This window comes from Esox lucius, chromosome 21, assembly GCF_011004845.1.
Source record: "Esox lucius isolate fEsoLuc1 chromosome 21, fEsoLuc1.pri, whole genome shotgun sequence".
Lineage (NCBI taxonomy): Eukaryota > Metazoa > Chordata > Actinopteri > Esociformes > Esocidae > Esox > Esox lucius.
In genome coordinates this window covers 9,025,896-9,038,671 of record NC_047589.1, presented here as the reverse complement: position 1 = coordinate 9,038,671, position 12,776 = coordinate 9,025,896, and the positions used below count along the sequence as shown (strand labels likewise).

The window sequence follows — 12,776 nt, the reverse complement described above, 5'->3', positions numbered from 1 at the left end:
AATATGCTGCGCATGTAGACCCCAAAAGGCCCTCATCACTGAGTACTCTTCACATAAAAAAAATTTAAAAACTGGTCACAAGTTCAAAACGGACCACGCTGTCAAAGGCTCAGTAAACACCTCTGTGACCATGATCAATGACCCACCAAGGGAATATTGGAGTAACACATCGAATGTCATTCACATACACATAAAATGTCTCAGTTAATCGAGCATTGCAAGTCTTTCAGTTTAAAAAGCCCCAAATAAGAGTATTCCCGGCCATGTTAATGGCAGACTAATAGATTGCATTAGACACCATCTGGCCTGTTGTTTGCTTTGACAGTGCTCCCGCCTCATTCAGACCCCAACCCCTATGACACTGGGGATATGGATTCACACTGTGTCCTGGCAACAAGATCTATCCACACTCGTGCACCTGGCAGGCACTATTCTTAGTCCAGGAACTTCTTTCGCCCTATCTGTCTCACTCTCTCTCCTGTGATAGTCCTTTTGGAACTCCAGGGACGTGTTCAATATGCACCGAACTGAGTGAGAAAATGCTAATTTCTATTTTTTTATAGATAATTTTATTGAATTCTTGTATTAACCGTATTTGTACCGGGTAAGGTGACTTGGAACACATTCTCATTTCTAGTATCAACCTGGGAGCAATAAGGGGTTAACTGAATAGTTCAGGAACAGAATTAATATCTATTCTACAAAGTCCAAACAAATGTAACCACAACACTGAGTTACAGGAATTAAATTCAAGAACATTTGAAAGCTTTTAATATCAACTATTTGGTTTAATAATATCTCAAAATGAATCAATTCACATTAAGGCATAATCATAAGTTAAGGTAATACTGACATTTGCAAGGCAATCCCTATTTATGTCCAAAAAAAATAATCTACATTTGAACAGAATTTTAAGTCAATTTTTTTCAGTATCAGCTATGACAACATGTAGAGACCACCTCTACGTATTTACATAAGTTACCTAGGAACTACACTGAACTACATAACAGGGCTAGAGACTCCCACCAGTGAGCTGTACTGCCCCTCGTTTATTGTGATTCCATCCTCAGCTGGAAATACTAATTTAGGATCCACCTATGAAGAATGACAATGTTTTAGCAGCAATGTGGATGGGATAAATAAAAACAGTGTGTAGTTCAATTGGTAGAGGATGGCACTGTGGGTTTGAGTCCCACAATGTTCAATATGGGGGGTTGGGGGGAGTATGAATGTTTATGCCCTCACTACTGTAATTTGCTGTAGATAACATGTGTGACACTTGCATTTGATAGTTTTAGTGAGACGGATCCCAGATGTTACTAATATTTGGACATGCTCATGGACATTAGCCTCATAAATAGCCTATTCATCTTTCTCTCTGGTATAATTTGAGTAACCAACTAGCTATATTAATGCATTATCTAAATTGCAACAGTAAATCCTCTATCTGGGGAAATCTGAGGTGATGGGATTATGGTGAAACTCTATCAAAGAATGCCCCAGTGTCTTGCCTGCACAGACTAGGCACCCTATCATGCTCTTAGTGTTGTAAAAAATAAATAAACAGCCTACCTTGATTTATGACTCATTGTTAATTTAGCAGGTAGATGGAGAGGACATGTCATGGTTGTCAACATGGTGATTTGAATTTCTTTAAATCTATCAAAAGAACTTAGAGATATTTTGTCTAAATATCATATTTACCTAAAAATTCACTTACCAAAAGTTAGTCCAGAATGGACATAGAGTAATTTTTTCAAATCATCCACTATTTAGCTCTGTCCCCGGCTGTAATTAGCGTTCTTAGCATCGTCCAAATTCATAAATAGAAACTAATCGTCCCACTATAGCAAAGCCGCATTGCAAGTGGAAAACTTCTCCAAAACACTCCAAACTAAGACTATTGGTGTTTAACTCAAAGAACATGACGATGTTGTATTCCTCGGAAAAAGTTATAAGTTTCGCAATATATTTTTCATATAAACGGGTTCTTCCTGTGTTTAGCGGTCAGTTTTGTTCACAATGGCATCAATCTGCACATTCTTTCGGGAAGAGGTGTGTACATCACAGTAAACAAAAGTTAGTATTCACTAGCTAGCTAGGAAGCAAGTTACTAATTTTATTTGTTGATATTCACCAAAGGAAAATCAACGTTTACTTGCTTGAGAGACAAAAGAAAATACATAAATACGACCAGGAAGAAGACTTTAATGCCTGATTTAAAAAACAATCAGGCATACTAAAAACTACCTTTAGCATACAACGTATATGTCCAATGTAGCAAGACAAAACGCCTATTTGGTAGCTAACCCCTTTCAAATGAATTTGCTGAGTACGTTTTAGAATGTCTCTAGTTGACTGTAGGTTTTTTTCTGTATTGTCGAGTCCATACCCAATGTCTTTTGATCAGATGATCTGTTTATAGGGAAAGGTGCTATCTTTCTGTTTTGACTCAAGCAGTAATCTAGGTTGCTATACTTTGCAGATGTTATACATCTGGCTAAATATTATGCTTTTCTATGATGAGCAACATGCAAAAAGTGTCTAACTTCAATTTATTCAATCATGTGTATCTGAACTGAGCTCATCTGCTAAACCCCTTGAATGTAAACCTACTGTATGGTCCATAAGTGTTACATGTCTGGATTAAGATATGGCAACGAGTGAAACACTGAGTCTCCTCTCCCAGGTCCCTTGTATTCTTTCTTTGCAAACAAAACACGATCGCTGCATTTTCCACAACGATAGAAATAAAACTGATGTCCACCGACGATATTCCTCGATAATGTAGATTATAGAGAAACTCACCTCACATAGCTTCCATTCGGGACAAACTTTTGGTTAGTGAATTTTTTAATAAATGAGTTTTAGACTAAATCATAAGTGATCTAGTTGCACTTGTTCCTTATGGTAGCTTACTGTGATCATTGCTTATTGTTTTAGACAAATCTGACGGAGTTGACAGAGTCTTTCTGGATTACATCAATAGAAGTTAACCCAATTTCAATAAAATAACATTAACATAAAACGTCAAGAAAATGTTTGATTCACATAAGCAACTCTCTCTTGTTGCGCCGTAAAGTGAAACAAATACACATACAGCCTTTGGAATGAGCTATGACACATAAGTCTTGTCCAGCTCCATATACAAACAGTAAAATTGTCATTGGAAGTCAACAAAAAAGTATCATACTGGCACCTCAAACATTATGCATGTCAGCGCATCTGGATGTTTGCTGTAAGCACACCTGTGATACCACAAATGTTTGTGAAAGACAAGTGGCTCTTGCACTGTACACAATATCAGAGATAACATAATTCATGCCGCAATAAAGGTTTCCTACATGTTAAAGGAGAATTTCACATTTTCTAAATGAACCATCAACCTGAAAGTAGTGGGCTAAAAGGGACCAATCCATCATTAATGGATTAATCCTTGATTCAGCATGGAATCAATTAAAGTAATCCAGCGCACCCAAACGATTGAAAGAATATCTGAAAATCACCTGAAATTAAATCAAAATGTAGTTGATTTAAGGTGACATGGCCATTAGAAAATAAACTTGCTCACACACTCTGATTACCTCCACTGATTTATTTATAGCTGTGACTGATGTTAATGTTTGTTTAAAGAAAACTAAGCCATGGACTAAAGTTTTCTTTCACAATTTTCAGGGTGAGGAATGAACAACCTAACATTACTTTTTACATTCTTCTTTCAGAGAACACGTTAAACCCACTTACAGGTCGATACTCTATCTATAGTGATTATTAACTGAAGAATGGTATAAGGCTGGCGAAATGTATGCAATTATTGCTAGTGCAGCTACCTTTGCTGCTGCAGTAACAAACAACTCTTGTGCACGGTAGAGCTATAAAAGCAGGGCAATAAAACGTCTTCACACACCACAGGGCAGAGCCATGAACATGTCTTCATACACCACAAGGGTCAATTACATTAGTGGGTAATGATAAAGGTCAAACTCAATGGTTAACACATTGAATAGCTCTGCAACTTCCATATGCAACTTCCATATTCCATAAAAGTAAACTGTAAACGGCAATTAATTACCTATTTAATAATTTATACATTTTCCCAATTTGTAAAGTGGGCTAAACGTTTTTGGACTGTGGTGTATCAAGTGTGAGGCCCACTGTACTGTGTTCAAACGATATTCCCCTGACACCTAAACTCATATTTTCAGTGCTACTGGACATTGCCTGTCTGCAGCTGTGTAATAAAGCCATTCATTCATAAATCTCCTGGATCTGCACAAAGGGGGAGGCCAAAATTACTTCCCACATGCAACACTGTCATACTGGATGACAAAAACGGTTGACACAGACACGAAGAAGCATTTGGCCAAAACCCAAGACAAACTTAACAGGTAATTTTGTGGCCAAGTCTTGTAGTAACAGTATTAGGACATGCTAAACTTGGAACCTGGAATGTAGGTTGGTTCAAAATGTAATTATACTGGAAGAGAAGTAACTACAGTCTTATTCTATACGTGTATATATATATATATATATATATATATATATATATATATATATATTTATGTAAAGGAATCAGAATAACCTATTATTAAGTGAATGTACATACATTTTGACTTGGTGTAATGGTGTGGCTAGTAGTAGACAGAATACACATAGTAAACCAAAAGTTGACATACAATTATAAAGCTACAACTGCAGGTGTGCAAAAGATAGAGATTTAAGTGATGAGAATGAAATATACAGTGCCTTCGGAACAGTAATCAGATCCCCTCAATTTCTTTACATTTTGTTTTGTTTTAGACTTAATTAAGAATTTATTCAAATAGAAATAATGGCATCAATTTACACAAAATGACCCATAATGACAGGCAAAATCATGTTATTCAGACATGTGTCAATTCATTAAAAATATAAATATTTCATGTGCCTAAGTACACCAATCATTTGCCATGACAATTCAAATTAAGCTCAGATGCATCCTGTCTTCTGACCCTCCTTAAAAGCAGACACCTGTTTCTTTAAGGTCCCACTCTTCACAGTACATGTCAGAGCAGAAACCAAGCCATGAAGTCAAAGGGACTCTCCATAGACCTCTGACAACTGAGTTACATCTGGGGAAGGTTATATATTGTTAATGCACTGAAGGTTTCCAGGAGCACAGCGGGCTTCATCATTGTGAAATGGAAGAAGTTTGGAATCACTAAGACTCTTCCATGAGACGACCATTTGGCTAAAGAAGTCTGGCAAAAAGGACATTGGTCAGGGAGGTGACGAAGAATCCAATCACCACTCTAACAGAGCTTCAGAGTCTTTGGACAACCATTTCTGCAGCACATCATCTATCCAGTCTTCAAGGTAGAGTGGCTAGACAGAAGCCACTCCTAAGTACCAGCCATATGACATGCTGCCTGAAGGACTCTGAGAGCATGAGGAAAAATATTCTCTGGTCTGATGAGACCAAACTATTAGAAATTGAAAACATTGAAAACAATGTTCTGCCTGCCACCTGGCTAATACCTTCCCTTCGGTGAAGCATGGTGGTAGGAGCATCATGCTATGGGGATGATTCTCAGTGGCAGGAACTGAGAGACTGGTCAGGATAGGGGGAAGGATGAACAGAACAAAACATACAGAGGCTCTTGAATAATGCCAAGACAACATTGGATTCTCTTAGGGACCAGTCAGTGAATGTAAAAAAAGGGGTCTAGCCAAAGCCTGGACTTAAACCATGTTGAAAATCATTGGGGAGACCTGGAGAATGCGGTTCAATGACACACCCCATCCAATCTGACAGACCTTGAGACGATCTGCAAGGAAGAATGGGGAAAAACTGCCCAAATCCAGGATTGCAAAGCTGATATACACAAACCCAAAAAGACAGGAACCTGTAATTGCTGCCAAAGGTGGTTCTACAAAATACTAAGTAAAGGGTCTGAATACTTACTATGTACATGAGATATTTCAGCTTTTTTTTTTTTTTATCTATGAAGTGTCACAAATGTCTCAACGTGTTTTCACTTCCTCGTTATAGGGTATTGTGTAAATTGATGGCCAAAAATATATGTCATCAATTATAAATTAAGTCTACCACACAACAAAATGTGGATAAAGTAAAGGGTCTAAATACTTTCCAAAGGCACTGTGCAGGGTTTACAGATGATGTATGCATTTACTGTATCAGTATTCTATATGTAAATGCAGGTTGATGAGCAGTTTTCAGCGCTTCCTTAAAGGTAAGACAGACCATCACAAAAATCTGCCATTGGTAATTGATGGCAATCTTATCGTCTCTGACAACAGAACATCGGTTTAGAACTTTTCCAATAATTTTACACTTAATTGTTACTGGATGCTGATCTACTGCACACGTTCACAGCAGTTGTTCGCACTGGTTTGTCTTCTACTTTGAATACAATCCAATAGGCTTAACCAGTTAGATACAAGTCGTTCTTGAGGATTACACCAGCAATTCAACTTGATGCTTGCTTTTAATTTTGTCATTTCATTCCTCTGGCTTCCGATGTTGTATAATCCTACAGACTCTCCCGACAACTGAATATGTAAACATTTGTGAGCATGTAATTCAATTTGATTGAATAACATCAGACGGCCTTTGTTCCAGTTTAACACCCAGAACAATAATGCTGACTCCGAAGATGAGATGAGGTAGGAGCCAGTTAAGTGCTTTTGCATAATAGACCATTTCTATTTAAGCCATGACAGGGTTAACAATAGAGACATCAGAACTAGCTACGTTTGATTACATGCAGCCAGGGCAACAGGTGGATCCGGGGGTTGCGTCCTCAGTCTCCCTCTGCGGGACATCTGAGTTGGTGTCATTCCACACAGCTCCACGCAGCTGTTGACCGGGGCCCAGCGAGAAAGACCCAGGGCCCACACTGGATCATTAGGAGGTGGAGGTCATTAGGTAATTGTTAGTTTCAGGACATGCGCTGGTTACAGTAACAAACTGATTTACATCCACGTGGTGGGGTATTTGCACTGTAACTGAAGCTCAACAAAAGTCGTTGATAACAATGTTCTAGTTTTCTTTATAGACATCAGCCATCAACATGACAGGCATGTCAATAATGCCCCTATATAACATGTGGCCATAGAGAAACTGTCACCTGTGAAGCTGCTGGGGCAATTTTGGGGCTTGAACTCCTTCTCCTGGCTGACAACACAGAACTAAAATTGGCAACAACTGTACAAAACGATGCCAATGTACCCGTCAATCCCAGGACTTCCACTGTGCCACAACAGTCATGGGTTTTACTTTGAAAGAATCCAAGGGACCTTCTCTTCTCAACTCCCAGATTTCAATACTGCAAGTACTGATGTTATAGTTGAAAGAAAGAGGCGAGGGATGATGGAAAATGTGTGTCTCTGAGCCGAATTAGAATGAAGATCATCTTTCCCTCCACTTTTCTCCACAGCCCTCCACAGTGGTTAACACATTGGGCTGCTGGGGGTGGCGAAGTGCTCACTCATTGCTGGGCCCCTTTCGTTGCCCACTACTCCCTGGACCGGAGGGATAATGTCCCCAGCTGCGACACAGATATAGGTTCCAGCACTTATAGGTCAAGGTAGAATGTACATGCCTTCCAAACATGATGATAAGAATGTGTTTGGACTTAAATAGATGTGAAAAATACATTGCCATGATATGAGAGGTCCAAGTGGCTGTCCTTAAGTAATTGCAAAAACACCCAAAACAAACAATGACCGCCCCATGTTGGCTGTGTTCAAAATAGTGTAAAAATGTCTTTCATGTAAATGTAGAATGCAGTTTTTGTCAACCAACGACGTATGAATTGACAGAAACACAATTGACTCTGGCTAGCTAGAATGCTGCCAATTGACCAATTTTTTTATTCTCAAATAGGTAAATAGATGGGGTAGGTTTAACCTAATAAAAGGATTGATTCAGTTTGACAGACATCAAGTTGTTTCTTCATCTTTGAGACCTGTTACAAAATAATGTTTTGCTTTTCACATCATTTTCTATGAAACATAAAAAATGGGTACAGGTTGGGGGCCTTATTGTTGGCAAATGTCAAATGTCTAGTATCTAAACACTGTCTAATACAGTCTGAGGAATAGGCCTAATATCGGCAAATGGCGAAGGGTTTTATTTTACCAGGTTTGCTCAGGCCATTGCAGGGGCCCAACCCCCAAAATTACTACTATCAACACTATTAGCAAGAATTCCTATGCCTCAGGAATGTGTGTAGCTCTCTCCATCCCCCAATGTCAAACCTCAGGGAAGTAGAAGTGCTGTTGTTCTTACGCTCAAAAAGTAAAAGATTCTTGGAGGGTTCTTTAGGGGTTTTTCACATTGAAACTCTGGGGGAACCCTGATAAGCTCTTACATTTTTAAATGATTCCTCAAATAACCCCATTTGAAGAACCTTTTGGCATAGATTTTTAAAGGGGCATATTGTTCATATTGTTCTCCAAGGATACTCCAATAACCTTTTCTTTTTAAACCATACCTCCTTTGTGGGTCAGATATCTGATCAGAGGTTAACTTTATGTGATGGGTTACAGCTAGTATATGCTAAGTATGTATTGTATAATGTAATCATGCCCTGTACAAAGGGAATTCAACATTTATTTAGATAGTTCAGTTTATGACCAATTCTTGCCAGTCAACTTATGATTTTAATACTGCTTGCTTGAATATTTCCTATTCATCATTTGTCTTTGTTCATTAATTTGGATTGTCATATAAGGGACATATTTCAGGTATGGGGATTGTGTGAACAATGTCTCAATGTCTAAGATGAAGTCTAGGCATAGCATTAGCATTGCCTCTGTGTTTGGTTTCACAATGAAAGACTCTAGTTTTAAAAAATGTGTTCATAAATTTGCATTGTCTTATAGGTGCCATAATTCAGGTAATGTATTTATAAAATACAGATTAAATATTACACCACAAAAACTGTAGATTAGCAATTAAACATTAAGTGATCCTTACTGTAAGCTTTTGGTTGATCATAAGGAAAATTAGAATAACACAAACACAATCCTTTATTTTGGCGATTCCAGTCTCTACTGCTTACAGGTGTCCAGACAACCTTATCCCTCTTTACTGAAATAAGTGCAATCAGTGTGTTGATAGCCTGTATATGCCTTGGCCTGCAAAATGGCGCAACAGGAAGACAATACTGACAAACAAAGTGACTCAAACCAGATATATGGCATTCTAAGAAATGAGATTTTTACTCTATTGAACAGCTGCTTGTCCTACACTGCCTTTGGAAAGTATTCAGACCCCACATACATTTCTGCATAATACACCCTGGAAGTTCCATTATAGTAAAATGGAAGAAATTTGGAACCACCCAGACTCAGGCAAGAGGGGCCTTGGTCAGGGAGGGGAACAGGAACCTAAATGCCACTCTAACCGAGATTCAGATTCTCAGCAGAGAGAAAAAAAAAAACATTCTGCAGCAATCCGTCAAATAGGACTTTATGGTAGAGTGGCTAAAGTAAGCCATTCCTAAGTAATGTGTTATTTAACATAAAGCCTGAGAGACTCTGAGGGGATGGGGAAAAATATTATCTGGTCTGATGAGACCCAAACTATTAGGCCTAAATGCCAAGCACTACATCTGTTGAAAAAAAGGTGCCACTTATCACCTGGCTAGTCACAGCCTTATGGTGAAGAATGGTGGTGGCAGCATCATGCTATGGGGGTTCTTCTCAGCAGCAGGAACTGAAAGAATGGTTGTTCAGCATGCCAGCGGACCAAAGTCTGAAAATGTAATTGTGTGACCCGGCAAAAGCCTGGACTTGAACCCCTTTGAACATCTCTCGTGAGACCTGAAGATCCAAGTTCACTGTCAAGCCCCATAAAATCTGGCAGCGATTGAGAGACCATGCAAGGAAGAATGGTAGAAACTAACCAAATCCAGCAAGCAAAGCTGGTAGAAGCATACCAAAGTAGACTTGAAGTTCTTATTGCTGCAAAGGCACTTCAACAAAGTACTGAATAAACGGCCCGAATACTTCTGTTTTTTATTTTCAATAAATTCCCAAAAATGTCGAAAAACGTGATTTTGTTTTGTCATTATGGGGTAGGTAGATTGATAGCAAAAGATTTTTTATCAACTACAAATTTTGTCTATAACACAACAAAATGTGGAGACAGTTTAGGGGTCTGAAAATGTTTATAATTTTGCATAACAGTAAACTTTGAAAGTAGTGGGCAAAATTCCACATATGAAATGAATTTTTCATTCATGAATTATTGTCTGCCATCGATATACACGCCCTTTACTCTTCTACTGGCTTTAGTGTCCTGTTGAAATAAGCACATCATAAGATTGTCACTGTGGGTTTATTGGTGATGTGTGACAATGTGACCCGGAAAGCAGCAGACATTAGGATGTGTAATCAATGAGTGGAAAAACACTGGTGTCAACATTGGGAGGTAGGGTGCGTACGTGTGTTAGTGACGGACTGATTGCAAGCGGGCTTGTGCGTGTTGTTGGAAAAAAGTGTGTGTTCATTTAAGTCCCCTGTTTTGAGAGGTAGGGAGGGAAGTAAGACATTTTTGAGAAGCATAGAGAAAGCTACGGGTGTCCCACAGAGATAACCTTCAGCTTCAATGCTGAAGCCTTATCTTTTCCAGAACTGTAGAGGCGGCACTCACTAATCAGGGCCATTCTGTTCTGAAGGAGTTGTTGATGAAAGTTTTTTTTTATAAAGGGTTTTAAGAACATTTTATCCACCATGTTGGTTTGAACAATGTCTCAATGTCTAAGATGAAGTCTATGGTTAGCATTAGCATAGTCTCTGTACATTTGGTTTCTTAATGAAAGAGCCCAGGATTTAAAAAATATATTATATATAAAAATCATATCCAGTAATAAAGCTTTTATTACTGAACAAAAACAACATGCAACATTTCTTAATAGTTTAAAACGCAAAGATCCACATAGAAAATTGCCAAACATTGCCAGTAGGCTTATATTGATAAGACGCTTGGTTCAACAAGCCATCCATCATTCAACAAACATCGTGTGGTCAATGCAATTCATTACATATGGGGCCCACGCCTTTTTCTGGAGTATCTGAATAGCACTGAGGAGCGGGAAAAACATTGGTTGCACTGCTGCTGCGACAATAGCCTACAGAAAGGCACTACAATCCAACACCGAAGAGAGGTTATTAGATTTGTAACGATCTAAAGGCCTGGCAGACAATCGTGTCTAGACAATCTACTAACCACCCCCCACCCCCCATTCAATGTGTGGAAACAGAAAAGCAGGCAGCCGCCAGTCGATTCCCTGCCACAGGCGCAACCAAATAGATAGACCAACCTGCTCTTTTCGCTTTTGCCAGCGACCACACGGGCTTTCCTCCACGATTTCACTCTCATCTTCACTCTCTTCTTCCTTGCCCTCGGACCCTGAATTCCTTTCCGGAACCGACATAGTCATTTTACTCCGTGTTTAATATTATTTCCCCAGTGTTTTCACTCGAATATAGCCCAGACGTCGAGCGCGGTCTGTGCAGTCTCAGATGACACCGTGCTCAAGCACTTAACACATCCTCGTGCGGTCAGCAGGGGTAAACCGTAATCATATTTTTCATTTAACACCTTCCAACAAAAAGTTCAGATAAATGATCTAAGTCATGTTAATCGGTCAAAGGGAAAAAATAATCCAGTTCAGTGCGATCACTGCATACAAAACAAATTGCGAAATATTGGTCTTTCTATTCGTTGGCTATTTCAAGATGAAGAGCAGCCATGGGCAATAAAAAAGCATGTTTTGGGTGGAAAAATATGGTGTTTCTCCGGTTCCTCCCTTCGTTTCGTTATTTACCTTTCCTATTTACGGTATTCTGTATTCTGTCTACCTCTCCCTCCACCATGCGTATTTACTGATGTTGTGGCTAATTTCCTTGAACCGTGCATGGGATTCTGCTTTAGCTAAGCTCACAGGGATAGACTATCTACCGTAAAGTAAGGAAGACGTGCGCAAGACAGTTACTGCCTAGGCGTGTTGATTTTCTATTGATTGTTTAGTCATAACGACAGATTCTACTGCCACAAAGTCAGATTCTACAGCCAGTCAACATTTTATAAAATATGGGCATTTTGACCCTACTGTAAGGTAAAATGTTAGGTATAAGGTCTGGTTGAGGATCATGGTTCGGGAAAGGTGTGATTAATAAGAAGACTGGAGAAGCAGGCAGGTTTGTGCGTGGTTATGCGGTTTTTATATTATGAAGATGATGAGGATAAGAATGTTATTCAAGGTAGTATATTGACCAGACTTGTTAAAGAAATAAGCATGCAATGTCAACCGAGTGTTTATGTGCAAATAAAATGTATTCAAATAATGTAATGTTTTTTTTAGAGAATATTGTTCAAGCATGCTGTCACTTATAAAAAAAAATAGGAACTGGCTGTAACCTTGGTTGTGACACAGATTAGGCTATACAAGGGAGATCTTACAGCCAAGTAGGCCAGGGGGCAGCTCACAAAAAGCCTGAACTTGCACATGATTTTCTGTGTGTGTGTGTGCGCGTGTGTGTGTCTTTAAAGTGTAGTACACTCATTCATAGTGTTTTCATACTTTCTAAGAAGCTCAGAGAAAGAGACAGAAAAGAACAGTCATGGAAAATTGATTGTTGTAAATCTGCTAGCTTTGGCAGTTATTTCCGGAACTGGACAGGGTCTTTGAGACAGTCTTGGCATGTCTTACAATGTTCATTGTGGGCCTATGGACCTTTTTGGCAGTCGTGGGATTTTTCCA

General features: G+C 38.9%; 1 protein-coding gene across 2 annotated transcripts in view; it reads right to left on the bottom strand.

Moving 5' to 3' along the window:
• The window catches only part of nrbp2b (nuclear receptor binding protein 2b), a 32,560-nt gene extending 20,604 nt beyond the window's left edge, over window positions 1–11,956 (bottom strand). The window contains exon 1 of one of the 2 annotated variants that reach the window (XM_010885505.4): window positions 11,334–11,956. In XM_010885505.4, coding sequence (XP_010883807.1) covers window positions 11,334–11,453 — 120 coding nt within the window. In that variant the 5' untranslated portion in view covers window positions 11,454–11,956. The remainder of the gene's footprint in view (window positions 1–11,333) is intronic. The other variant, XM_010885506.4, reaches the window with a different exon arrangement.
• Between the last annotated feature and the right edge of the window lie 820 nt (window positions 11,957–12,776).